Source organism: Muntiacus reevesi, chromosome 5 (assembly GCF_963930625.1).
Source record: "Muntiacus reevesi chromosome 5, mMunRee1.1, whole genome shotgun sequence".
NCBI classification, from domain to species: Eukaryota; Metazoa; Chordata; class Mammalia; order Artiodactyla; family Cervidae; genus Muntiacus; species Muntiacus reevesi.
In genome coordinates this window covers 124,016,327-124,043,720 of record NC_089253.1, presented here as the reverse complement: position 1 = coordinate 124,043,720, position 27,394 = coordinate 124,016,327, and the positions used below count along the sequence as shown (strand labels likewise).

At 63.0% G+C, this 27,394-nt stretch overlaps 1 protein-coding gene across 1 annotated transcript; it reads right to left on the bottom strand.

Annotated features, from left to right (window-relative positions):
• Nucleotides 1–7,232: 7,232 nt before the first annotated feature.
• Nucleotides 7,233–25,894, bottom strand: INAVA (innate immunity activator). The gene is made up of 10 exons (XM_065937276.1): nucleotides 25,701–25,894; nucleotides 19,959–20,107; nucleotides 19,224–19,348; nucleotides 18,767–18,883; nucleotides 18,116–18,323; nucleotides 13,748–13,801; nucleotides 12,751–12,961; nucleotides 12,406–12,579; nucleotides 10,051–10,690; nucleotides 7,233–8,749 (listed from the first exon to the last, which is right to left on the bottom strand). The coding sequence occupies exons 1-10, from the start codon at nucleotides 25,859–25,861 to the stop codon at nucleotides 8,657–8,659; spliced, it is 1,932 nt and encodes a 643-aa protein (XP_065793348.1). The 5' UTR covers nucleotides 25,862–25,894; the 3' UTR covers nucleotides 7,233–8,656.
• Between the last annotated feature and the right edge of the window lie 1,500 nt (nucleotides 25,895–27,394).

Below are 27,394 nucleotides of genomic sequence, written 5' to 3'. Positions count from 1 at the left end.
AGTCCCACGTCCCCGACCAGAGCCTCGGAGCCAAGCAGATGCCCCTGACTCACGAAGCACCCCGGCCACAAAGACAACAGGAGGTGGCCGCTGCCGGCCCGAGTTTATATATTTCTAGTTTTTTGTGATGAACATGCATTGCTTGTAAAATTACCAAGAAAACAATGAATATCATTAAAAATGAAAAAAAAAAAAAAGAAATGATACATCCCCCAAGATAATGTCGTAACACAAACGCATTTCCTCTCTACATACAGCCCTTATTGTTGTTGTTCAGTTACTAACTCGCATCCAACTCTTTGCGACTCCCTGGACTGCAGCACACCAAGCTTCCCTGTCCTTCACTATCTCCCAGGGTTTGCTCAAACCCATGTCCATCGAGTTGGTGATGCCATTCTTCCTCTCCTCTGTCGCCCCCTTCTTCTCTTGCCCTCCGTCCTTCCCAGCATCAGGGTCTTTTCCAGTGAGTCAGCTCTTCGCATCGGGTAACCAAATTATTGGAGCTTAAGTGATAGTTTAAAATAAGATAGCTGGGCAATCTTCTCTCCTTATCTTTAGTCACATGTAGTATTTTATCCAAAATTATATCATCTTTGTTAATTAGCACCTTGTCACAAAAGTTCATTTCAAGTGACTCCTGGCTATTTCTCGAATTTCAAACTCACCCCTCAGGGTGACAATGTATCGTGACCGAGAACGTTCAGGGACTCCGTGAAGAGGGGAGAGATGCAGGACTCTGTCTCCAGGGAACAGACACACCTGCTGAGGTCTGAGGACCGAAAGATGGCCTTCAACCGGAGCAGGGCCCCGGCCATCCTTAGCTTCCTTCCCTCCCCCCACACCCACGGCTTCAGTCTCCCTTCCTCACCTCCAGGAAGCTCTGCAGGAAGACCATGCTCGGCTCCAGATCCTCCATCACAAGAGCCTGTAACATGTCGTCCAAGGCCTGGATCGTCTGGCAGGCGGGCGACACGGGGTGTCAGACGACAGACCGCTTCCCGGGGCGCCCCTGCTTCCGCGGACCGGCTCTGCTGCCTCCCTCCCACTTTCGAGCACCAGCCCCGCTTGACCTCACTGAGCCCCAGAGCAGCTCCAACTGTAGGCTGGACAGTAAGAGTGGGCACCAGGCTGTTCTCTCCAACAAACGCAGCCCCCGAGGGCCCCTTGCCACCAGAGGTTCATTCTCTGAAGTCTTCGTCAGAGAAACCTCTATCTTTCAAGCTGAAAATTCCCGGGAAGGTTTGACCAAGTCTATTGGCCAGTAATTCCCTAGAACCTGTGGGCTTATCCCCAGACTGTCTCCTCCTGAAATTGGGGCTCTCGTGGAAGTAGAGAAACAGAGCGCTTGGGAGAGAAGGGTGTGGGCAGCGTGGGAGCAGGAACCAGCCCCAGGGAGGCGCGAGGGGCCATGGATGGGCGGCGGCGGCACCTGGGAGTAGAGGCTGGCGCTGTCCTTGCGGTCCAGGCTGGGCATGATGGGCGGCAGAGAGATGATGCTGGAGATGCCGGCGGTGGCCAGGTCCAGCTTCTGGGACAGGTGGAGTGGCGGGCTCACTTGGCTGTGGGGAGGGGAGGAAGAGGCCACGGGGGGCTCTGGAGTGCAGGTCAGCATCCAGGGCTGTGGGGGGCACTCTGCTCTGCCCTCTTCCTGGGCCCTCACACTCTTCCCTGCAAGGCAGGGCGTCCCGGCGTCTCCGGGAGCCTTCCCCACACTGTTGCCCTAACAGCTTTCTAACAGTGAAAGTTGGGGGCACCCTACCACAGAAGGCTGGGAGGCGAGGTGGCAGTCACGGGCCCTGCCCCCACAGCCCAGAACTCGGGTCCCCAAGCCTTGCTGTGCCCCCAACCCTAACGCTCTGGCCGCGGGGACCCAGGCACCTCAGGGCCACGACGCAGAGCATGGCTTGCTGCCGCACGGTGCTGACCAGGGCCTCCGTGGACTCTTCAAGGATTAATTTCTAGAAGGGAGGAGGAAAGGAGAATCGCCCTCAGAGAGGGACCCCCGCCCTGCGGCTGAGTTTGTCACCCTTGTCCCTGGAGGCCCAATGCCCAGAAAGAGAGGGCCTTGCTCACCTCGATTTTCTTGGCCAGGACAGTTTTGGGAAAGAAATCGTCCATGTTGCCATTTGCCTGGGCGTGGACAGCACCACTCAAGGTGTCCACTGCGCTCAGGAACTTCAGCTTGTCCATCTCGAGCTAGGACGGAGGGACACACAACAGTGCCCGCAGCCCGGCCTCCGTCTGCAGCCGCCCCGCCTCCTCTGCCCCGCGCAGGGCTCAGACCCCTGACCACCGAAGCGTTTCCTCACACACCCCACGCCCAGCACTGGCCGCCAGTGTCCTGACCCCTCTGTAGCTCTCCAGGGACCAAACCGGGGGGCGGGGGCGGTTGGGGGCCCACAAGGCGGGTTTTTTTTTTTTCCACTTCTGTTGTTGGCCTGGCCACCTAACAGGCCATGTTAGGCAGCTTCCGAGCCAGGGCTGGCATTCAGACTGAAGGAAGCCTGTACGTGCGTGCTCAGTCATGTCCAACTCATTGCAACCCCATGGACTGTATGCAGCCCGCCACACTCCTCTGTCCATGGGGGTTCCCCAGGCAAGAACACTGGAGCGGGTGGCCACTTCCTTCTCCAGGGATCTTCCCGACCCATGGACTGAACCCCGGTCCCCCAGGTCTCCTGCAGGGGCAGGTGGGTTCTTCACCACTAGTGCCTCCTGGGAAGCCCAAGCCTTTGTTTTTACCTACTTTCCGCCTCAGCTCTCAGAAAGCTCCAGGGAATTGCCTTACCACCTGCTCTTCTTCTAGAAATTCCAGGATGCACTCATAGGCTTCTCTTTCCGACTGGCGCAGTCCTGCAAAGGGACGTAGTTGGGCGAAGTCTGGCTGATCCTCTGGGTGGAACAGGAAAGCTGAACCCCCACCTCCACCCTCTTTCAAGAGGGCTCAGAAGCTGTTGGGGTCCCAGGTGACTGCCCCAGCTCCAAGCAGCAGCTTCTCCAGGCCTGGGGCCAAAGGTGGACCACAGAAGCCTCCATGGAAAGGGAACTGCGTGGGGGACTCAGTCAAGAGACTTTCTACATCAGGCACGGCCAGGAGAGACGGGAGATGCAGACAGAGTCCTCTGTCACCCCGGGAGCCGCAGGTGCTGACGCTGTCCTGGGTGGGCTCTGAAACCCTTGAATGGGAGGGAACTTGAAACCCCAAATGGGCCTATGCACCTCCCTGGATGACTGAGCCGGTGTAACCCTGTGGAGCAGGAACCCAGGTGTAGACAGAGGCTGGGGGTGAGGCTAAGAATAGCACCTGTCCACCCAGGGTGTTGGAAGTAGGTGAAGCAAGAGGATGGAGGGGTGGCATCCCTGGTCACCAGGCCTTCCTCACTACCCTGAGTGGAGTGCCCTGGGGCGGGGTGGGGTCAGAGCTGGAGCACTGCAGCTGAAGTTCAAATGCCTGAGTTCCAGGCCAGCTCTTCCGCTTAATGAGCCCCACGACCTTTCCAAGTTAAAGTCTCTCAGCTCTGGTTTCCTTGGCTATACAATAGGGAGGATGACCGGCCCTATTATTATTGTGAGAATTAAATGAATGAATGCACGATAAAGATAAATAACAAATAACGATACTAATAAATAATTAATGCTTGATAATGATACAGGAAGAAGACTCTTGAGAGTCCCTTGGACTGCAAGGAGATCAAACCAGTTTATCCTAAAGGAAATCAACACTGAATATTCATTGGAAGGACTGATGCTGAAGTGAAATCTCCAATACTTTGGCCACCTGATGCAAAAAGCTGATTCATTGGAAAAGACCCTGATGCTGGGAAAAATTGAAGGCAGGAGGAGAAGGGGACGACAGAGGATGAGATGGTTGGATGGCATCACTGACTCAATGGACATGAGTTTGAGCAAGCTCCGGGAGCTGGTGAAGGACAGGGAGGCCTGGCGTGCTGCAGTCCGTGGGGTCACAGAGAGTCGGACGCGACTGAGCGACTGAACAAGAACGCTACATGAAGGCACAATGCTGAGCAAATTAAATTCTCCTTTAACAAAGGACTGGTAATCACAGGGTCTGTCACTGTTATGAGGTTTAAATTAATTCATTCATGTAAAAAATATAGAATGACCCCTGGCCCACAGCAGGAAATCAGTGAGTGCCTTCTTCTGCCCACATATATCAGGCACTTTCTGTGGGAAAGGTGCATCGCAGGCAGAGCTCACAGACACAGCACACACACACAAACAGGTCCTTTCACAGGAAACTGTCACGCGCCCTTCTAATGGGGTTACCGCTGTGTCTGCTTGTATAGATGTGTGTGTGTACATATACATATATATATATGTACACACACACATGTATATATGTACATTCTGGAGAAGGAAATGGCAGCCCACTCCAGTGTTCTTGCCTGGAGAATCCCAGGGACGGCGGAGTCTGGTGGGCTGCCGTCTACAGGGTTGCACAGAGTCGGACACGATTGAAGCGACTTAGCAGCAGCAGCATATATACATTCACAGCAGGTCAGAGAAACCTGAGTGGCCTTGAAGGCCATGGGGAACTAGCCCAACAGATATCTGGGGAAAGAATTTTCTAGGCCAAAAGAGCAGTCGGTGCAAAGGCCCGGGGTCAGGACCATGCCTGGCGGCAGCTGAAACAACCCACAGACCCAAAGCCTGGCTTGGGGCTGCAGGGGGAGTGGCCAGTGAGGAAGGTAGAGCGGTCAGGAGTCTGGTTATGAGGGCCTTCTGAAGCTGCTGCAAGGACAGTTGTGCAGATTCTGGCTTTTGCTCTGCGTAGGACAGAGCCCTGGGTAGGTTTCAGGTAAGACAGAATTACTCTGGCTGTTGGGTTGAGACTAGAGAGATGCAGGGTGGTGGGGGGGGTGGGGGGGCGGGTAGAGGTGGCCAGGTCACATGGTAATAATCCAGGGGAGAGGAAACGGGGGCTGGACCCGGGATGGTAGGAGTGAGTGGTCAGATTCTGCATCTGTGTTGAAGGCAGGCCCCAGAGTGAGAGCAGTGCGCTGGGGGTGAGTGAGAGAAAGAGAGAAGTGCAGACCGACTTGGGGCCTGAGGACCTGTGCTAGTGAGGTGGGGCAGGTCTGGGGCTGGCAGTGCAGCTGGGACGTGCTGGATCTGAGATACATGTGTGTGTGTTAGTTGTTCAGTTGTGTCTGATTCTCTGCGACCCCATGGACTGTAGCTCACCAGGCTCCTCCGTCCATGGGATTCTCTAGGCAGGAATACTGAACTGGGTTGCCATTCCCTTCTCAAGAGGATCTTCCCAACCCAGGGATCAAACCCCAGTCTCCTGCATTGCAGGCAGGTTCTTTACTGTCTGAGCCACCAGGGAAACCCTTGAGAAGCCGACGAGGCACCAAACAGGGGATGTCGCTGGGGCTGGATTGAAGAGTCTGGAGGCCAGGGCTGGGGTCGGGGACTTGCTGGCACACTGGTGGTCTAGAGGTCTGCCCTGGCTCTCCTGAACGGTGGAGAGCCCCAGGCGACATCCTGGTCCCCATCCAGCTCCAGGCCCCTTGGGGAGGCAGGTCTGAAAAGGGACCGTCGTGCAGAGGCCAGAGCTCTGAGCTACCAGGCAGCCAGGAGTGGGCAGACTTGCGTCCATCCACAAGTGCCCAGCGAGGGCTGGGCCATCCAGTGCCATCACGTCTGAGGCACTGGAAGCCGAGACTTGGCAGAGTCCCAGGGTAACTCACCTGCCAAGAGAGGGCTCCCAGAGACGCGGTCAGGCAGTCCCAAAAAGGTGACTTTGTCTACTTTTCGACGATGGTCAGGAGGGGAGTCCATCGGCTCGCCTGGGCAGCAGCCAGGTCAGGCTTCCAGAAAAGACAGGCAACTGCCTAAGCGGTGCCAGCTTGGGTCCACCCTGGCCCCCCTCACCGCACCCTGGGAAGATGGGGACCGTCTGAAGGGCCCTGACTCCCACCCCCTGCCCCAGACCTGCTTACAAATCTTCATTCAGGGCTCTCCCTGAGTGGGGACGTTTCATTTGGAGGCGGCCTCCAGGCCCTCTGCCTCCGGGAGGCCCTGCTGCTGAAATCCCGAAGCCCCGGACCCCTGGCCCGACTCACAGTCCGTGCCTGCCCTGCGCCTGGGGGGCTGAGTGCCCCGAGGCCTGCCCAGGCCCTGCCCATGGAGCAGGAGGGAACCGCCACCTGCCCTGGAGGCTGGGTCCCCCAGCCGGGGCGCCCCCTGCCTCCGTCCCAGGGAGACCCGGGGGCCCGTGTCCTCTGGCCTCCTGTCCTGCTCGCCGGACTCCGGCGCTCCTCTGCCGGGGCGCACCCGTCTCGGCTCGCACGCTGGGGTTCCTGACACCGGTCGCGGTTTCCCCGGGCCTCCCTCCTCACAGCGCCCACAGCATGTGACTGAGCCCGGCCGAAGCGGGCCAGGTCTGAGGTTGGGGGTCCAGAGATGCTGGCCGTGTCCCCTCGGAGCCCGTCCCAGTGTGGGGCGCCTCAGGCCCTGCCCGGCCTGCCGGGGGATGCTGTGAGGGCGGTGGAGGGAGCCCTCACCTGACGAAGCGCCTCAGCTCTGGGCCCACCCGGTTCTGGGATTGTGCCTCCAGGGGACGCCGCGCCGGCTCCAGAGCGGCCCCTGCAGGGCGGGCGTGGACTCGGCTCCCCTCGCCCCAGGCTCACGTGGCAGTCCCTTCCTCCCGGCCTGAAGGACTCCCCCACTTCCGGCTTCGGAGACAGGCGCTGGGGCTGTTACGCACAAGGGCCTCCACTCTGGGCTGTGGAGGAGCCCATCGCCAGGCCACGCCCACCACTGAGCACCGCCCGCCGCCAAACCGCGCCCATCATCGAGCCGCGTCCATCGCTAAGCACCGCCCATCACGGAACCCCACCCATTACCAAGCCACTCCCATCACCGAACCACGCCCACTACTGAGCACCGCCCACCGCCGAGCCACGCCCATCGTTGAGCACCACCCATCACCGAGCCACGCCCACCGCCGGACCACGCCCATCACCGCCTTGGGACTCCAGGTGCTGCCACGGCCCCATCCTTCCAAGGAAGGACCCTCAGAGGCCAGTTTCTTGGGCCCTGGTGGGGCAGGTGGGGGGGGGAACCCAGGAGCTTTGACTCCTCCTCCCGTCCTGCCCAGGACACTTCCCACCCACCTGCTCCCCAGGGCCCTGGCCAGACCACACTGGGCAGGCCATCAGCTGGAAACTCGGCAAATAAGAACCTTCCTCACCAGCTCGGCCTCACAAAGCACAGAGTTTATTGGAGTTTTTGGCACGGAAACCCCACAGCTCCAGCCACACAGCCGAGGACACAGCTGCTTCTCAGGTGCACCGGGCATCACACGGGAGCAATAAGTTAACATGTGGGGCACACAGGTATGTGGGGTGCTAACCCAAGGAGCGCTGTGCTCCACGAGGACCAGGGGGTGGGTGGCTGTGCCCAGGTGGCCCCAGACCAGGAAGGGCAGGGATGCAGGCTTCTCCGCAGGCCCCCTCCCTCCTCCTGACCCCTCAGCCAGGCGGCCCAGGCAGTGGGAGAAGTGGGTCTCATCCAGGTCAGGATGTTCTCAGGGCCTTATCTCCCCAGCTTCCACCCTGCAGACAGAGGATGCCACGTGGGCAGAGTCAGCCTAGTGCGCCCTGCCCCTCCTGGCCTTGACTCAGCGGCTCTCTCCTGTGAGCAGGGTCCCCATTTGGGGCTCTGACCAGGCAGCAGAGGCCCTACTTAGGAGAAGAGCCTGGGACCACAGATAGCTTGGCACGGCCAGCTGCCAGGCCTCAAGTCTCAGTGTTAGGACAGTTCAGTAACACCTGCAGGGCGAGTGTCCCATGTCTGTAAAGCCAGGACTGTCCTCCTTCAAGATCTGGTCTCAGGACAGAGGCACACGGGTGGGGAGAAGCAGTAACACTCCTGCCCCGGGCACACGCCGAAAGGGGCATCTTTCTCAAAGCACGTGTGCCGTGTTGGCTCTTGGGACTACGACAAAAAGACATCAGGGGGCGAGGGCCTGCAAGTCCTCACGGGGCCCAGAGAGGTGGCCAGCCCCAGCCTGGGCCTCCTGACGCTCCCAACCAGAGAGGCCTCGGACCCGAGGCTCCTGGCCTGGGTCAGTGCTGGGGGCCTCCGGACACAGGTGCACAGTAACCAGGGCCGGGGAAGACAAGACTCCACCGGGACACACTGACCTTTAAGCCAGCCCTCGGCGCGTGCATCACAGAGCACACAGAGGCCAGGACGCGCGCACCCCGATGGCAGGAGTGCTGGGAACTGGGGACAGGGGTGCCGCCCCCAGCGGTAGTGGGGCAGGAGGGCTGTTCCCCAGAGCGCTGGGGGAACTCTCCGTGGCCCTCTCTGCTCCAGGCATCCCCTGCCACCCCACTGGCACATGGAGAGATGCCACCAGCCAGAGGCAAGGCCTCACATCCAGTAGGCCAGTCTCTGGGGAATAAAGCATCCTCATATCACAGGGATTGTGTGGACAAACCATAAACATAAATCCTTAGGCCGGGGCTTTTGAACAAAAACTGATAAAAAAAAGTTTCAGCTCCAGGTCATCGACCTGCGATGGGGGAAGGGAGCTGAAGAGGGCGTTGAGAGGGGGCGGTCACAGCCCCAGCCCCGCTGGGAAACAGTTTCTTCAGCCGGCCGGGGCGTCTGCAGCCCGGGGTTACACCTGGCTCATGATCTCGCCATTCTCAGGTACGAAAACTTGCACGGGGGCCCCCTCAGGTGATCTCCGGAGCACGCACACTGTGGGCACCTGTCAGGCCAGGAGGAAAGGAGAGGCGGGTGAGCAGACCAGGTAGAGGCGTCGGGACAGCATGCCCGGCCACCCCATCCTCGTCCCTGAAGGCTGCTGACCGGCGCCAGCACCGGCCCAGCCACCCAACCCCTGCCTCCCTGGAGGCTCTCTGGGCCCAGAGATGGCCCTATCCATTTCCGCCCCAGTTCTTTTCGGGGTGTGACAGGCACCTTGACCTTTGCTCTGCCCCTGTATCCTGGGCTCAGTTCTCATCACCCTCCCATCTGGCACATTGGGCTGGGCTGGGCCTGGGCCAAGGACAGGTCCCAGCTCGTGGGAAGGGGAAGGCACTTCATTTCAGCTGGAGGGTGCGGCTGGGACTGGAGCCAGGACGCTGCCAGGCCCGGAGGCCAGCTGCAGCCCAGAGAACTGGGGGTGGGGAGGGAGGCGCCGCGGGGCCTGCAGGAACCTCGGGTCTCAGGAAGCAGCCTGTCGGGACTTCAGGAGCATGGCCCTCTGTACCAGGGGGCAAGAACAAAGGAAGGCTCCTGAATGGTGCCCCTCTTGCAGAAGGAAGAAATTGGGCACAGAAACCAGGGCGGCCACCCTATCTCATGTTGGGGTGCTCCACCTACAAGCTGCCCACCGACCCCATCCCTGGCCTTGGGCGCCCAGGTGACAGTGACACCTCTTATCCAGGGCTTACCGTACAGGGCTCTGACCATTTCACATGGAGTACTGCCCCTAGGGGACGGGTCCTTTACTGCTCCCGCTTTACAGAGGGGGTGACAGATGATGGGAGTGTTGACTAACCTGCCCGCTCCTGACTGCTAAGGGACAAGGCTGACTTGTACCAGGGCCTGGGCACTTAACCACGAGTCGGCTTGCTTCTCAGCTGGGTGATGGACAGGTGTGGGGGTGGCGAGGAGCTGACCGGTGGCCTCAGGTTCGCCTCCTGCAAACCCTTCCCAGACTCTTTGTCCTGGGACCTCAAGTCAGGAAATCTGGGGGTGATTGGATTGGACTTCGGATTATGAATAGAGGCCTGTCTGGTAGATACTCGGTGGAGCCATTAGGGGGAGATGTTTTAGGTGTCTGGGAGGGTCACCTCCACCGGCGCACGTGGGCATGTGCTCTTGAGCAGGCAAACTCTGGAGGCCCCCAGGCGAGTCTTCCAAGGGCTTCCTAGAGCCGCGAGGAAACGTCTGGGGGCTGTTCTTCCTAGCTGAGGGCTGCCGGGCCCCCGGACTGCCGGCTCTGGGCTCTGCGCTGGGCGAGCCGGGACCGCAGGACCCGGAGAGCCGGGCCAGGGCGCGTACCTGTCCGCGCGGGGCGGGCGCGCGCACGAAGCCGTCGGCGCCGGGCGGCAGGCTGCGCACGCGGAACGCCCCCTGGCGGTCCAGCGAGTGGGGGCGCGCGCTCCGGAGCCGGGCCCGCTCGTGCCACGACTTGAGCTCCTCGGACACGGCGGCCTTGCTGAGCCCGCGGCCCGCGGGGTGGTCGCGCAGCGAGGGCGTCCGGGCCACGCGGCTGTGGGCGGGCGGCGGGCGCTGCCAGCGCGGGGGGCCCGCGTCCTCGCCGCGGCCCGGGCCCCACTCGGCCCACTGGGCGGGCGGCGGGCGGCCCTCGGCCAACACCACGTAGCGCGCGGCCCGCAGGCAGGCGGGGGGCGGCCGGGGCCGGGGGCCGGCGGGGCCGCGGGGCGGGCGGGACGGCGCGGGCGGGGAGAGGGGCCGCAGGAAGGAGATGTCGGGGCTGCTGCTGCCGGGCGGCGTGGGGTGCGACAGGCTGGACGCTTCGGAGCCGCTGTCCTCGGAGCACGAGTAGCAGGCGGCGCGCGGCGCGGGCGCGGGGCGGGCACAGCAGGGCTCCGGCGCCGTCACCGTGTAGTAAGTGGGGCGGCGCCGCGGGAGGGCGCTGCGGCCCCGGCCGTCGGGGCCCGCGCGGAAGGGCTCGCTCCTGCAGGGAGAAGGGGGACAGAGCTAGCCGTGCCTCCGGGGGTCTAGGGACCGAGGCATCGCCCGGCCCACCTGACGTCCCACACGCCCCTCCTGCACCCCACCCGCTCCCGCTCCACTGCCTGGCCAGCCCGGGTTGGCGGCGAGGAGGCCACAGCTGCCTCGCGGTCTCAGCCATCTCAGGTGCAAGCGGTCCAGTGGCATTTCGTCCACATGATCTCTCCGGGTGGACACCTGCAAGCATCTGAGATGAAGGCCTGAAACTGGCCCGTGGCACCGAGGGAGGAGCTGGTCAAGGGCAGAGAGCCCAGGGCTGAGGCCAAGGGGGAAACCACCACGGGACACCTGGGGCCCGGACCTCAGCCTCCAGACTGGGAGACAGTGGCTTCTTTCCAGGCGAGGGGCTCTGTATGGCGGCCCCAGTCAGCTGGGACAGGGTGGCTGCATGCAGCTGGCCCTCCCTGGGACACCAGCCCAGGACAGCCAGCCCGGCCGGAATCCACTGTTCCCCTGCCAGACCCTCGGGAGTGAGCAGGCCTGCCCATCCAGAGGGGTGCCTTTCACTGATCTGCACACAGGCCCTGTGTGTTAAAGGCTGGGGTATGTACACTATAAGATGCATTGTTGGACTTCAGTGCTGCCCATGGGCAGTTAACCTGACATGAGAACCCAGCCACGTCCTGAGGCCGCCCTGGACCCCTGGGAGGGCGTGGCCAACACTGCCCGTCATCCCTGGCATCATCACTGATCAAGTGGTGATGGCTGAAACCAGCCCCAGAGCGCAGAGGGCTCAGAAAGGAGGGTGCAGTGGGTGCTCATTGTTCATGGGTTCTGTATCTGCGGGTTCACCTGCTGCTCGAATGCATTTGTAACTTCCAAATCAACACTCCCAGACTCTCTGGTCACGTGTGGGCACACACAGGGTGGTGAAGATTCTGAGCTGCCCGACAGGCTCTCCCAGCTGAGATCGCAGCTCTCACCCTGCACACACAGGCCCTTTCCACAGTCTATTTAGCGTCACGCTTTCGTGTTTTTATGTCTCTGTAGGTGATTTCACTGATTAAGACAGCCCTGAAGCTGATGCTGCAGGGCTGTTGGGTGTCCGGAGCATGAGGAGGCTGGGGCATGATTTACGGAGAAAACACGGGTTAGATGAGCTCCGTGCGGGTGTGAGTTCTCTGGCTGCTGGCCCCGAGTTCAGTCAGTGCTATATATTAGATAAGGTGTCTTTCAACAGAAACTCCATAAAACAAGTTTACGGGTCGATCCGTTGATAGGCCAGCAGCTGTGACCCTGTGTGTCCCAGGGAGCAGGGATTTGTGGCGACTTCATAGAACATAACTACCCAAGGAGTGAGAATCAACTAGACATCAAGCGAAAACGTGACCTGTCCATCGTCAGGGACCAACACCAAACAGTCACAGACCAACGCAAAAGTCCCTACCAAGACACTATCCTCCCCCAACAAGATGGTCTTCTGGATGGGGAGGTCATGCAAAGAGACAACACCAGAGTCTCTGGGAGAAAACAAGTTGCTTCATAAGTGACTCGCCCTTCGCTTTGCCCGTCGGGGCGCAGCCTCTGCTGAGATGCTTGAGAAAGAGTCTCAAGGAGAAGCCGCTGCACAAGCCCCGTGTCGCCCACGGGTGTCCCACAGAGCCCTGGGAGCCGCCGCCCTCCAGGCCCCCAGGATGGCTGGGGGGGCCTGGCTCTTACCTCAGGGGCTGCGGGTGGCCCCTCCTGCCCTGCATGTCGGGGGTGGCCGGGGCACTGGTACGGCCCTGCCGCTGCCCAGGAACACTGTGGATGGGGACGACGCAGTAGGAGGCGGGCTCCAGCAGCCACAGGTTGGAGGCGCTCGGCCCGTCCTGCGGGGTGCTGGCCGGGCTGCTGGAAGTGGAGGGATTGGAGACGGGTCAGCATCGGGAATGTCTCCACCCAGGGGTGCCAGCCCCGCAGCATCACATGGGGGGGGGGGCGGGAAGCCTCTCACACCTTGCCCGGCCACGCCCCCTCCCCCAGTTCCCACCTGCCCCCAGCCCTCCCTTCCTCCCGCCTGACCTGGACTCGCTTCCAGCCTCGGAAGACTTCCTGGGTTTCTCGTAGGGGTGGTCCAGACTCGTCTCCTTCCAGGGGCTGTTCTGGATGGGGGCCCGCTCCAGGTCCCCCGTCTCAGGGCCTGCTGGCTGCAGCCCCTCGAGGCTCTGGGGCGGGAGAGGCCGGGAGGGTGGGTCTGGGGCCTCCAGGGGAGGTTTTGGCACTTGAGGTGCCTCTGCGGGTGAAAGAAACCTGGTGAGGGCGGCGGTGGGGGAACTGGCCCAACTAGAACCTCCACAGCCTGTTCTATGCTCTGGCTCCCGTGGCTGCTTGTCCGGCTGTGCCAGCCCGTGGCTCTGGGCCCAGATGCTCCAAAACACTTTCTTCCCCTTAGGGACTCACTCCCTCACGGCTCCACGTTACACCTGCCTCCTCCAGGAAGCCTCCCCAGGTGGACTCTCCTGGCTCACGGGACTCACCTTCTATCCTCTGCCCCTGGTGTCAGGTCTGCAGCTGACCTCCTGTCTCCCTATTTTCTTTGTCACGCTGTGCCTGTGTGTGTGTGTCTTGACCGGCCTGGGCCCTCCCCTGGGCAGGACCACACCACCCTCTTGGTCCACCTGGACCTCCCCACCCCAGCATCGTCAGGGTTTGCAGGCAGGGTGCTCAGTCTGTGAGCTCTGCTTCTCCCCTTGGTGCCGCCCAGTTTTCACAAGCGGCAGCGGCTGAAGCTGTGAATGGTGCGCATTGAAGTGGAGACTGAGCCTCAGGCCACAGCAGGGGCCCGGCGCCCAAGGCTCTGCGGGGACTCACCTTCCCGCCCGGGTGACTGAGCGCTGGCACCGGTGATGGGCCTGCCGTCCCCGCGGTCAGCAGACGTGTGCGGGTGCACGTGGGATTCAGCGACCCCGTGGAGCAGACTCTGGCCACCCTGCACCCCTCGCCCCCCAGCTCACTAAGGGAACTCTCCAGTAAACTCACGCAGGAGCACAGCTGACAAGAGTCCCGAAGCCCCTCTCACCTTCCTCCTGGGGCAACCCGTCCGACAGGGAGCTGTCATCCGAGGCGCTGAGCTCTGGGGTGGCCAAAGGGGAGAAGAGTGGGTGAGGAATGCCCCCTGCACTGCTGGCAGGCCCGTCCGCCCCTCCACTCCTGAGGGCACTCCTTATCAGCAAACACCGACCAGACCAGCGCTCAACGCCGGCCGGGTGTGACTTCATTACTGGGAAGGAGAAAAAAGTCTGAAGATCGGCGTGAGTTGATGGGAAATCTGCCTTTAATGCAGACCCTGTCACTAGCTTTGCAGCCTCAAGGAATCCTGTCAACGCCCTGGGCCTCCACTTCCCCAGACCCTCCCTGCGCTGCCAGGCTTTCCAGGCTGGGGAGGGCAAAGGTAGGCAGGGTCATTCTAGACTCTGCTGTAGCGATTTCACTCACTTGCTGTAGTCTTCTGCTACCACAAATACAATGCAACTCAAGGACCCCAAACCTGAGACCCACAGAGCAGTGTGAGTGGGAATTGGGACTGTGGGTCCCGGGACAATTCGAGGGCAGTCTGGCCGGCTGAACTGGGGGCAGCCTCCGGAACTCAGAGGGAGCACTTCTGTATGGGCACAGCCTGGGGACCCAGGAGGCAGAGGAGGCGAATTCAGCCGCTGCCCCTGAACAAACTTCCCTGGTGGCTCGGATGGTAAAGAACCCACCTGCCAAACAGGAAATCTGGGTTCAGCCCCTGAGTCGGAAGATCCCCTGGAGAAGGGCATGGCAACCCACTCCAGCATTCTTGCCTGGAGAATCCCACGGACAGAGGAGCCTCGTGGGCTACAGTGCATGGGACCGCAAAGAGTCAGACATGACTGAGCGACTGACACTTTCACTTTGAGCAAATTGAAACTTCAGACCCTGGGTCTGTACCTGACATGACCCGGATGGAACTCAAAGCGTTTTCAACCGCGTCTGAGACCAGGATGAGGGCAAATTCGCGACAGCTCATATTTCTCTTGGGCTCTGCTCAGTGCTTTGTACCCTGTGAGATTACATCTCCATCTCTGTGTAATAGCTGAGGCCACGGAGGCTTGGATGAGCTGGTAAAACAGCTCAGGTCGATCTGGCATTCGGTGGCTGAGTCAGATTCACATCCAGACAGTCTGACCAGTCTGGCTCACCACCACCACCACTTATGGGCCCTGCTGTTAGCTAGCTTCTCGTGCAGAGGTCCTTACTCAGGAAACATCAAGATTTAGTTTCCAGCCATCTGAAAATTCTAACAAGGATTGGCTGATGGCAAGCCTACGGGACAAACCCAGTTAATTGGCTATTTTATAAAGTTTCATTGAAACTCAGCAACAAGTTTCTTTACGTAATGTCTGCCTGCTTTCATGATGTGAGGGCAGAGTTGAGCAGTGGTGACTGAGACGATACAGCCCAAAAGCCTAAAAGATTTACTCTCTGGACCGCTACAGAAGTGTGTCAGTCTTTGCTCCTCAGTTTAAATGAAGCAGGGGGACTGGTGGTCCAGTGGTTAAGAATCCACCGTCCAATGCAGGGACACAGGTTTGAGTCCTGTTCAGGAAAGTAAGATTCCCGGCTGTCACTAGGGAGAGGTCTGTGTGCTGCGAAGACCCAATGCAGCCAAATAAATAGTGTGTTTTTTAAAAAAGAAAAACTGTTGCGGACATCATGCCAGTAATATATCATTCATTTTAAAAATGGACTGTAGCCCACCAGGCCCCTCATGCATGGGATTCTCCAGGCAACAATACTGGAGTGGTTACTTTTTCCCTTCTCCAGGGGATCTTCCTGACCCAAGGATGGAACCCAGGTCTCCCGCATTGCAGGCAGATTCTTTACCATCTGAACCACCAGGGAAGCCCAAATAAATAATAATTTTTTTTTTCCAAAAAATAGAAAAAACTGTTGTGGACATTATACCATCAATATATCATCATTAAAAAAAAAAAGAACGAGAACCTTCACACAGACAGAGCAGGCTGTCAACCATGCCGCTGGACCAGCTCAGCTGACACCATTCTGTGCTTTAGGGTTCACCTGGGGAGACGTCCTTCTCCTGAATCCTGCTTCCCAGCCTCTCTGATCTTTTACAAAAACCTGAGGAATCGAGACACTTCTGTTTCACCAGTGTCAGCTGAAGACGCTGTGGGACTGCTCCTGTCACAGCCCAGGGGTGCAGTGGGGCGAGAGTCGTGTGTTTCGGGTTTGACTACAGGGTCTGGGAAGAAAGCCATCCCTCCACCGTCAGCTCAAATCCTCATTATCAGAATTCCGTGGACTGAGCGGCGCAGAGCACGGGGGGGGGACCTGGAGGCCCCTGAAGGCCACTTCAGCAGCCAAGGGCTGCTCACCGCCTTGGCCACACTGAGCCCCCGGCCCCACAGCGGCAGCAGGACACCCCAGGCGGAGGGCATTCACCCCCACGGAGCACCCTCAAAGCTCCACCATCCAACCCGCAGCCAACAGCTGCACGTGGCTATTTTAAATAAAATGAAAATTTGGTCCCTCAGCCACACAGGCACAATCCAAGCGCCCTACAGCCCCACATGGGTCTGGAACATTTCCATCACCCGAGAAATTCCACTAGTGTCGCTAAAAGCGGGCGCTGTCCGCCCAGAGGCGCCCCGAGCACCTGCCGCGTTAGATGAGTGCCGGGGGCAGCACTCAGGCTCCCCGTGGCAGCGAGTCCCACACGGGGCCGCACCCCGCGCCTGCGGAGGGCCAGTTCCTCACCTGGCACAGTTACACTTGCAAATTGAATACCACGAGGATGGGTGGATTTCTGTTAGTTTTTGGGTTAGTCTGTTCGCTCTTTTTTTTTCCTCTTTAATTCAAAACACCTTTCAGCTACTGACTAATTATCAACTCCTCTCTACTTCCTTGTTTCAGGGCGAGCCCGGCTGGGCAGAGGAGCCACAGGAATGACTTGTCTCCAGCCACCCCCTCCTGGGCTCCCGAGAGAGGACACGGGAACCCAGGACCCCAGCCTCCTCAGGGCATCAGACCCAGGACCTCAGCAGCTTGTTGGGACAGGACTGCGTGTGGAGAGCAGGCCTGTGTCTCTATCAGGAGGGTGAAAGCCCCTTCCCCATGGCTGTTTCCCCTGGACTACGTGCCTGCCTCCGTCTCCCAGGGACAGCTGGCCAAAGCCCCAGGCGTGTCCTGGCCTGCTCCGCACTCCCGACAAGAAGCGTCATCGTCACGAAGGTGGCCCCCCACCCACACCGCAGGCCTGCGGTCAGGGCCCCCGGGACGGTGCGCGGCGGGAAGGGACACAGGAGGCGCTGAGACACACGGACGGGACGCGGCCGCTCCCCACCGGCCCAGCGGGCCCTCGGGGCTCCGGTGCCCGGTCAGCTGCTGGGAGGCCATGTCCCAGGTGCGGTCGGGAAGGGAAGGGGCCGGGGGGTCGCTGTCCAGCCCTGCCGGCTCCCTGTCTCCTGGCTCCACCAGCTCAGCCATCGCGTGGAGACCCCCCTTGCTCGCCCCTACTCCTGGCTGCGGGGGCCTGCGAGGTGTCTGGCGCAGCCTTTCCCCCTGAATTAGAGGCGACGCGCTGCGGCAGGGCTCTTGAGACCGTGTGGAGACGACTGTCTGCCTGCCGCACTGCCGCGGGGCCCGCACAGCGACCAAGGCTTCGGGCTCGGTGGGCAGCCCCAGCACGAAGCCCACCCTGAGGGCCGGGGGCGGGAGCTGGGGAGCCGGGTGAGGCCTGGAGTCCAGCTCCACGCAGAGCCACCGGCCCTCAGCAGGCCCGGGGCCCAGGAGAGGCCTGGGGGAGCGATGCCCAGGGCCAGAGGCCCTGGGGCTGGAACAGGAGGGAGGCCTCCAAGGACCGACTGGACGAGCTGGGCTCCGTCAGGAGAACGAGCCGTGCTGAGGGCCCAGAACCTCCCACTGGGAGAGGCGCTGAGCTGGACCAACTGCCGTCCAGGGACTGGCCTGGGCTCGGGGCCTGGCCTGAGGCTCAGTAACTAGACTGCAGGGGCCGCTCCGGACCCCGCGGGTCTAGATTCTGCAGGGGCTTTGGGATGGCAGGTGCGCGGGTGGGGCTGGACTTCCAGCAGAGCCGCGGGCCCTGAAGCGGTCCCCTGAGCAGACAGGCTCAGAACGCGGCCCTCGGGAGCGCCCAGAGCGGATGGCAGAGCCTCACGCCACCGCCCTGGGGGCTGGGGGGCAGCAGGGCTGAACACGCCCTGGAGATAAGCGGACAGCCTGCGAGGCCCCTGTCCAGGCGGTGCATTACAAGAAGCAGAAGGGAGGAGCGGGCTGTTTTCTAAGTGGGGAGGGGTTATGGTCCTGGTGAAGGGGGTGGGGCCGGCTCAGGTCGGGGGGCTGCAGAGGGTCTGGGCGGGGCGGGCCGGGGGCGGGCGCTCACCTGGGCCTGACGCCGGGCTGGGTGGCGGTCCCCGCCGTTCCCCCAGGCAGCGCTGCAGCTGCCGCAGCTTCTCCTCCTCCAGGCGCACCGCGTGCTGGCGCTGCCGGCGCACCTGGCGGCCCAGGTTCCCCTCGCGGCACAGGCGCCGCGCCGCCTCGGCGATCTGCAGCTGGAGGGCCAGCTGGCGCTCCAGGCCGCTCAGCGGGTCCTGTGGGAGGACGCGGTCAGCAGCCCCAGGCAGCGCCCCCCACCCATCCGCCCGCCAACAGCCTCCAGCCGAGCCCCGCAGGGGCGGGGCCGAGGTGGGCGCATTTCCTTCCCCCCCCCACAATGGGCCGAGGAGCCCAGGGGATCTGCGACCCTCACAGCACAGGGCGGGGCCCAAGGGCCGGATCCACCCCCACAGCCCTCCACCCGAGCTGAGAAAGGGGCGGACAGCTGGGGGAGCCCAGCAACCCACCCGTTCGGGCCGGCTGCCCTTCGGCCCTTGGGGGGACTGGCCCAGTGTCCTCCCTTGAGGCCCTGGCCCTTCCAGTTCTGCCCAGGCAGGGCTTCCCCGAGGCCGGAGCCAAGCGCCCTGAGCGGCGGGACGGTGGCCTGGGGACAGGGCCATCTCCCTCAGGGACCCGGGACGGCGCCCGGCAGACTCACCTCCCTGTGCAGGGACCACTCGTCCAGCTTATAAGCAGCTCCGATCCTGCGGCGGACCTTGGGGGCCTTCTCCCCGGGTTTGAGGGGGAACTCCGCTGGCAGGACGCCCGTCAGCTCCTGCGGGGGGGCGGGGACGAGGTCGGGCCAGGCGGCTCTCACAGGCCCAGCCCTGGGCAGAGCAGCAGCGGCCTGCCCAACAGGCGCGCGTGACCTGCGCCTGCCCGGCCCCAGCGGCCCCGGCCACCTCCGCCTGCCCCGTGTCCAGGGCTGTCCCTCCTGCTCCCCGTGGCCGGGCACGTGTATGGGCCAGGCTACGGTGCCCGGGGCGCCTGCGTCCGCGCGGCCCCCGCAGACCCTCCCCGTGCGGTGCTGTCGGCCCCCTCAGGGAGAGCTGTGCCCCCCCCCGGCCCCCCGGCCCCCCGGCTCTCAGCCCCACCCACAGCCACGGGGCCCTCACCGCTTCCCGCAGGCAGAGCCGCCTCAGCTCCTCCAGGCAGGCCTCCAGCCGCTCCTCCAGGGCCCGCTGCTGCTTCCGCACGGCGTGGGTCAGCTCCTTCGCAGGGGACACCGGGCTGTCGGGGCCTGCTGGGGGCAGGGCCATGTGCTCAGGGGAGCCGGTCCCGGCTGGGGGTGCACACGCGGGCTCCAGTCTCACGCCTGTCCAGACTGTGGGCCGGCTGCCATGGCCCCGTGTCACAGCTGCAAACCAGCTCGTCTCCTGCTGCCCGACGCCCCCATGACAGCTCGGAGGACAGGCCGCCCCGCCAGCCTTGTGCGGGGCGGGGCGGGCTGTGATCCGGGCTCACCCCTTCCCATCCCACCCTCCACCCACGGCCACTGCCTGCTTTCCCTGCTGCTTCTCCTGCTCTCTCTCTCACACACGCACACACCACCCACACCTCTTCTCTCTGGTCCTCCGTCCGAACCAGTCCCCACTGGGCCCACCAGCTTGCACCGACCAGAGCCTTAGCCCCTCACCCCAACCAGATAAGATTTTCCAGCTTCTGAGGGACCGTGGAGCCAAGGGAGAGTGCTACAGTTACCTGCCCAGACAGGACCCATGCTCCCGGCCAGACCCCCAGCAAGGAAAGCCTTCCAGCCCTTCCGGTGTCTGCCCCTCGGGGCCCAGAGCCCGGGACTCGTGGACTCAGGGACTGGAGGACTCGGGGGCTGGGGGGCCTGACCCACTCACCTGACTGCAGGATGATGCCGCTGTCTGTGTCGCTGACCTCGTCCTTGCTGTCCATGGTGGGCTTCTGGGAGGAGGGGGCGAGGAGGAGGAGGGACCGACACCCTTCCCAGTCCAGGCCAGGACACGGAGGTGGCCTGGAGTTTCCCCAGCTTTTAAAAGAACAACAAAAAATGACAGAGGTAAAGCCCCGAGCTTCCAGACAGAGCTGATTAGTCGGATGCGTGAGGGTGGGGCTGCGGCGAAGGGACCCGGCCTCTGGGGGAGGGAGTCTGGGGGTGGGGCGGCCTCCGTGCTGGGGTGACCCGGCCCTGGGTGGATGCTCAGCCCAGCCTAGACAGGCATGACTGCCCTCCCAAGAAGCCTCAAAGGCCGGGGGGCAACAGCAGGGCTGGCCCCGGGGACCGTGACACCGGGGGGAAAACCATAAGGAGAGCAAAAGGAGCGGATGAAACGGGGCCGGGGGTGGCAGGGGAGACGACCAATCGGCAGGGGACTGTCTGTGCCAGGAGCCGCACCATGCCCACTCCCCTGGGGAGGGCGCAGCGCGCGGCCAGGCACCCTGCTCTGTCTGCACCAGGCCGTCCATCAGGGGCAGGTGCCTGAAGCGTCCTGCCAGCTCTGGGCTGCCCACGATGCCTGAGAGACCCCTCGGAGGGGAGGAGTCCAGGGCATCACGCCCCCAGCCAGGAGACCCAGTGCACACATGTGTGTGTCTGTCTGTGTGTGTGTGTGTGTGTGTGTGTGTCTGCGGGTGGTGGCTGTCTGTGGGTGTGGGTCTATGTGTGTATGTGTGTGTCGGTGTGTTTCTGTGTGTGTGAGCGGAGCGTGACCAGAGCAGAAGCCGTGAAGCGCAGGCACAGGAAGGCCGTGGCCACCCTGCCTCCCCGGCCCGGGAGCGCACAAGCAGGTCAGGAGTGCTCCCAGGCGAGCGTCCGCCGGCACCAGGGACCACGCCACCCCTGCAGGCGGCCGCTGTCCCCACCGAGCCCGGGGCTGCTGGCTGCAGCGGGGGTGGGGAGCGCGGGTGGGGCCCCGGCAGGTGGCCTGGAAGGAGAGCCAGCCACCTCCTCACTGAGTCAGCCGTTGAGCAACAGTCCAAAAGTCCTTCCGAGTTTCTGTCTGGAGCTTATCCTGCCTCTCCTTGGGGCACGCCGCGGCGCGGGGGAGGTGGGCTGGTCAGCTGGGGGGAGAGGAGGCGGCCTCGGAGGCTGCAGGGCAGGTGAGGGGAGGGACCCCGGGGAGCACCCCGCAGCCCTGCATGCAGACCTGTGTCAGAGCACGCCCAGCAGCGCACCTTGGGCATCAGCTAAGCCTAGCCCTGAACACAATTTGTGTCTGCAGGTCGCAGTTCCAGTCCTCCACGGAGGCCCAGAGAATGCACAGCGGGATCATGTGGGCCCTCCGCAGAGAGGCCGCGGAGAGGAACCCAGACCAGGGCACTCAGGGTGAGCGACCTCTGCCTGGTCCATCCTCCCCAGACGTTCCTTCCTCCTGGAGCTGGAGGCAGACAGAGGGCAGGCAGCTCCCCCGACCCCGGTCCAGCCTGGGCCTCCCCAGACGCTGGGCTCGGCTGGCCTGAGCGAAGAAGCGAGGCAGTCTGGGCAAGGACACCTGCCTGGCCAGGGGAGGGAAGCTATCAATTAGTCACACTTACTAATTAATTATTAACCACTCAGGAGTCGCCCTGGGAAGCGGTGACAACTCGGCCAGCTTCTCAGGCCCCTGTTCTGCTGTGGGGAGCCAGCGGGGTTGGGGGGGACCTAGGGCATGGGGGTTCCATCTCTCCGTCCAAGGTCAGAGGCGGGCACTCTGGGCCCCCAACTCCAGCACAGACCTCGGAGCCTGGGCTTCAAGCCTGAGTCCTGCCGCCGCCGCTGGGATCTAGGGAGCTCATCTCACCTCACCCGCCAGGGCCCCCATCTCACCACTGAACACTGGACAGCACCCCAGGTGCTGGCCACTCCCCGTCTTGAACGTGAACCTCAGGGCCAGGCTGAGACAGAAGCCTGTGGGGGCCCCCCAGGCCCTGCGGGCTCCCGAGGGTGGGACGCACGGCTTTCAGAGAAAGACAGTTTTGGGACCATCCCTGCCTCTCCACACAGGAACCTTCCCTGCCCTCCAGACCTGCAGCCCCAGCGGCGACCCCATCTGGGGCCCTAAGCCGTCCACCCAGTGAGCAGTGTCCCCAGGAGAGGGCAGAGGACAGGAGGGGTGCAGGCGGAGGAAGGGGCGCCCTGCTCACTCTCCCACCAGCAGAGCCACGGGGACCCTCTCCCACACAAACGTGGCCCACAGCCGGGCCCTGGGCCTGTCTCCCCTGCCCGGCAGGAACCCAGCGAGGCCCAGGAACCAGCGCGTCGGGGCCTCGTCTCAGCCCACGAGCACCCCCGCCCCCTGCGCCCCAGACACAAGCACGGCCCGCTCCCGGCCGGCTGGCTCCTCGCCCCAAAGGCCTGCGCCGGCCGCCTCGCCTCACCTGCGTCCAGGTTTCGGTCCAGGCGTCAGGGAAGCGCCCCCTGGTCCCGGTCAGGGGGCCGAGGGGCCCGGCGTGTGGCCTCAGGGCGTCCCCGGCCGCCACGCTCTGACCTAGGGTGGCTCCGCGCTGACGGCCGACGGCTGGCCCGCCCGGGGCCCGCCCGCGTCCCTCCCAGGCTGCTGGGCCAGGGGAGCCAGGTTACCTGTTCCGACTTGAGTCAGAGGGAGGAGCGGTGAGCAAGCCCTTCCCAGCACAAGTCCTGCCGCCCAGGCAGCTCGGCCTCTGCGCTTCCGGGGCCGCGGGGGACGGGACCCAGGGCTCCCCGCAGGGACCCCAGGAGAAGGCGGCGGGGTCAGGCCCTCAGGGCCTCCGGGGCCCTGCCCGCCCCCCAGGTTCCCGACACGCGCAGCGCCCACACGTGGGGAGCGCCAGCGAGAAACCTGCTCGCTGACAAGAGGGTCCCTGCTCCCCTTCTCTGAAGTGGGGCCCAGGCCAAGCCAGGTTAGAAACGCCAGGCCGGGCCGTGACCCTGGAACTCCAAGCGGGGAGGCTCCGGGCTCCCAAAGCAGGCCAGGCTGTTCCCTCCTCTGACCCCAGACGTCTCCAGGATCATCACGGCCAAACCCGCCCCGTGTGTCACCGATGTCCGGCCCCACAGGGCCCGCCCTGAACCCCAGTCCTGCCCCCAGTCCTCAGGAGGGCCGCTGGGACCCCGGGCTCTAAGCCCATGCCCCAGACGCCGGGGGCCAGAGCCCAAAGTGGAACTTCATGAACCCCCGGGTCCCCACCCCACCGACCCTCAGGCAAAGCCAGCACTGTTGGAGTTCAGCCTGCTGCATCGGGGAAGCAGGGCCAAGGCAGCCAGTGGTCCGTCCCCAGCAGGAAGAAGGCCTTCCCTGGTAAAGAATCCGCCTGCGAGGCAGCAGACCCCGGTTCCATCCCTGGGTCGCGAAGAGCCCCCCGAGAGATGAACGGCTGCCCACTCCAGTGCTCCGGCCTGGAGAATCCCGTGGACTGAAACAGCCTAGCAGGTTACAGTCCGCCGGGTCGCAAAGAGCAGGAACGAGTGAGCACCTAAGCACATGAGCAGAGCGCAGGAGGAAGGAGCCGGATAGGAGCCGCCTGCCAGAGACCCCCCAAGGCTTCCCCCAGCACCGCCCTCCCCGCCACGCCCCTCGCCCCTGGTCCCAGCACTACACACATTTCCAGATGGCTCCCCAACACCCAGCCCCTGGGAAGGGACAACAGAGGACGTCACCCCAAGGATGCTTGGGCTCCCATGGAGCCGCGTCACGGACACAGGCGGCCCCTACCGCCCCTACACCGCCAACGCCCCTCCCGTTCCCGCACACACCCTCTTTCCAAAGCGCCCTTCAGGCTGATCACCCCTGTCTTTCCCAGGCTGAGGCTGAGGGGCTCCAGCGGGGGGCAGCCCCCCCATCCCCTCCAGGTTTGTCAGTCTTCCCAAACAAACAGAGGAGGTGACCCCAGGCACACCCGGCCTCCACCCTGCCCATTCCCCCAGCAAGGAGAGGTGACGGAAGTTTCTGGAATCAGCTTGTAGCATATGTTTTAATACATTAAATAAGATGAAGAGAATCACTAAGAGAATCGATTATAGTGAAATGCAGTTCTACAAACGAGACAGCATAGTAAACTATACATGTTTCTCTATTAAGATTGAACAGGATCCGGGAGTCTGGCGACGCTGCACCACCGGCAGCACCCCGGGGTCCCAGACAGCCATCACAACGGCTCTGTGATAGGACACCCTCTGGCATCTACTAACGGCAAATCACAGCTACTGCCAACGGCGTCTTGTCTTCATAACTGAAGTCAATGCTAACTTTCAGTAAAGGCTGATGAAAAATAAACCTTTTCCCATCTGAGTACAAGACCCTCGGAAGTCATTCTATCCACCGATGCTTCGGGGGCCCATATGTTGCTGCAGCATACCAGGCCTCCCTGTCCCTCACCATCTCCCGGAGCTTGCTCAAACTCGTGTCCACTGAGCCGGTGACCCCATCCAACCCTCTCATCCTCTGTCGCCCCCTTCTCCTTCCGCCTCAATCTTTCCCAGCATCAGGGTCTTTTCCATGCCCATGGACCCAGTTAAGAGCCCTGTCCTTGGGTAACGCCCCATCTCTGAGTTCAGGAAAAGGATGAGGATCAGTCCGTGTGCTGAAGCCTCAAAGATCCTGTGCGCCCTCAAATCCACCCGCAGCATTTCCCAGCCCAGCACGACGTGAGGCTCGGAGTGGGACTGGCAACCCAGCTCTCTCAAGAATCCCGAGATGTGGATCTCCCTGGACTCCATGCCCTTCAATTCATGGTGCCCGGGGGGAGGTGGGCATTCCAGAGGCCTGCTGGATGGCAGCGCTCTGCTTCCAGCCAACACCCGAGACCCACATGCCAGAGCATCATCACCAGGACCACCAGTCGGTGAGGAAGTGGGGTTTCTTAGAATACTTGGAATCTGATCTTTGAAAGGAGAAGCTGCACCCTTGTTGGGTTTTCATTTCCTAAGGATAAGTCCTGAATCAGAGGACTCTCCCACCTCTTGCATCCACCCCATTCTCCATTATGTTTTTAAAGTTCCTCCTGTAAGTTCCGTGTGACACACGAGGTTGGAAGTTAAACCAGGGGGTGTGAGCACCCCCATCCCCACCAGCACCCAGCAAAGACCACTCCTGGGGACTCCGAAAATTTCAACAGTCCCCGAACCGGTGGTCAGCGGCAGTCTCCCCTTTCCAGCAGTGAAAAGAGAAAGGAGGGAGTCATCCCGGGACCCTCCAGGCTCAGGGGGTGGGAGCCGGTTCCTTAAACTGTTTCCTCTCCTCTGTGCTCCCCTCCCGCTGGGAAAGGTGCTCGCCTCCAGCGAGCGACGGGGGAGTGGGCAGGGACGGCGGACTCCACGACGGCCTGGAATGCGCCCTGGAATCAGACCTCTAGGCTCGCCTCCAAAAGCCCCTTTGTCCGGTCCACCCCGCTCCCCTCCCCCACCGCGCCCTCCGCGTCCCGGCGGCCCGAGGCTCGGCTCCTTTTGTCTGGCTTCCCGGAACCTGCCAGGGGGTCCGCAGGCGTGGGGAAGGTCGGAGGAGAAAGGTCGAGGAGACGGAAACGCGCCTTTTCGGTAGGGTTTCGGAATTCCCACCCCCCGGCGAATTCGCCCACTGCCCGCCGGGGCCCCCTCCGCCTCGGCGGAGGACCGGGGGTGGGGGCTCGGCCGCCCCGGCCCCCGCGCCGCGCCCCGGCGCTCCCCTTACCTGTCCCATGGGGGTCCCGCGCCGCCCGCCTGCCCCCGCGCCCCCCGCGCGCGCCTCGCCGCCGCGGGACCTGCTCGTCCAGGCCGGCTCTCCTCCCCCCGCGACTCCTCCCGGCCTCCCCGCCCCGGAGGTATTTCATTTAACTTCGGCATTCGCAGCATCCCAAATGTTAAAGATCCCGAGACATCTGTCCCCTGGGGCGTACCAAGGCCCAGAGGAAGGAGGGGAGGACGCGCGCAGAGACCCGAGATTCCGCCTCGGGAGCCCGGGCGGGGCCGCGCGGCGGGGCGGGGAGGCGCCCGCGGTGGGGGGGCGTCCCGCGGGGAGCCCAGCGCGGGGGTGCCGGCCGCCTCCCCCCGCCTCCGGACGCGCGCGCCGCGGGAGTCCCCCGCGCCGCCAGTTCCCGCGGCCCGGCGGGGGAGGCCCCTCCCGGGCCCGGGCCGCCTTCCCTCCGCGCGCTCCGGCCGGCCCGGCGGCTTCCGCGCCCGGAGAGCCCGGCTGAGCGAAGGGGGGCGCCGCGCCCACCCCCTGGGCCCTCGCGGCCCTGCCCCCTCCCCCTCGCCGGGCCGCCGGCGGCCGCGGCCGGGCCCTCCCGCGGGGGGCGGACCGGGCGGGAGCGGGGGGCGCGCTGGGGGCTGCGGGGCCTCCTGCGGCTGACTGAGCCGGCGCCCCGCCCGTCATTCATTCGCTCCCCGCCGGTTCGGGCCGCGCTGATGGAGCCCCTACTAGTGCCCCCCGCCCCCCGGCGGGTCAAAGCGCAAGCGCCCCCGGCATCCCCGAGCTAGAGGCGCGGGCACTCGGCCGCAGGGTCAGAGACGGAAGGCCCACAGCACCCGGCGGGGGGACCGGGGGCTGACCCCGGCCGAGGACCGCACTGCCTGCCCGAGGGGGCCGTGCCGGGAACCGGGGCTCGGGGCCTGAGAGGAGCCCAGGGCAGCAGCGGCGGGATGCACACAAGACCGACGACAAAGGACCCCGGGAGCGTCTGGGAGCTGAGGGAGCTTGGGGTGTGGGGTGAGGAGGAGGCGAGGGTCTAGGAGACTGGAGCCGCCGGCAGGGGTCCCGGGACGCAGGGCCGCTCCGAGCGGTTGTCCAGGTTGTGCATCAAACTAGGAGGAAAAGCGCACCCAGGCTCCACCCACCAAGCCCTGGGCCTGGGCCAGAGCCACATCTGCCTAGAGGCGGTGGTTTTTCCCAGTTTGTACAGAAGCACTAGGTGAGCTGGGTTTCCCTAGTAGCTCAGACGGTAAAGCATCCGTGTGCAATGCACGGCTGATCCCTGGGTCCCGAAGATCCCCTGGAGAACGAAATGGCAACCCACTCCAGTATTCTTGCCTGGAGAATCCATGGACAGTGGAGCCTGGTGGGCTGCAGTCCACGGGGTCACGAAGAGTCACACATGACTGGGCAGCTAACACACACTCGGTGAGCTAAGCTGGCTGTAAAGCCATGTGGGCTAAGGATGTAAGATTTTTATCCTGAATTGAAGAAAAGCTCCAGGGAAACAGAATTAATAGGATTCCACCCGCCCATCTCTGTGTGTGTACAGACATACAGAGAGAGAGAGGAGCTGGTCCATGATACTCCAGCGGCTGACAGGGCCACAGCCTGCAGGATGGACTGGCAGGCTGCAGCCCCAGGAAGGGGTCACAGTCCAGCCCCAGAGGCCGCCTGCTTGCAGAACTCCCTATTTA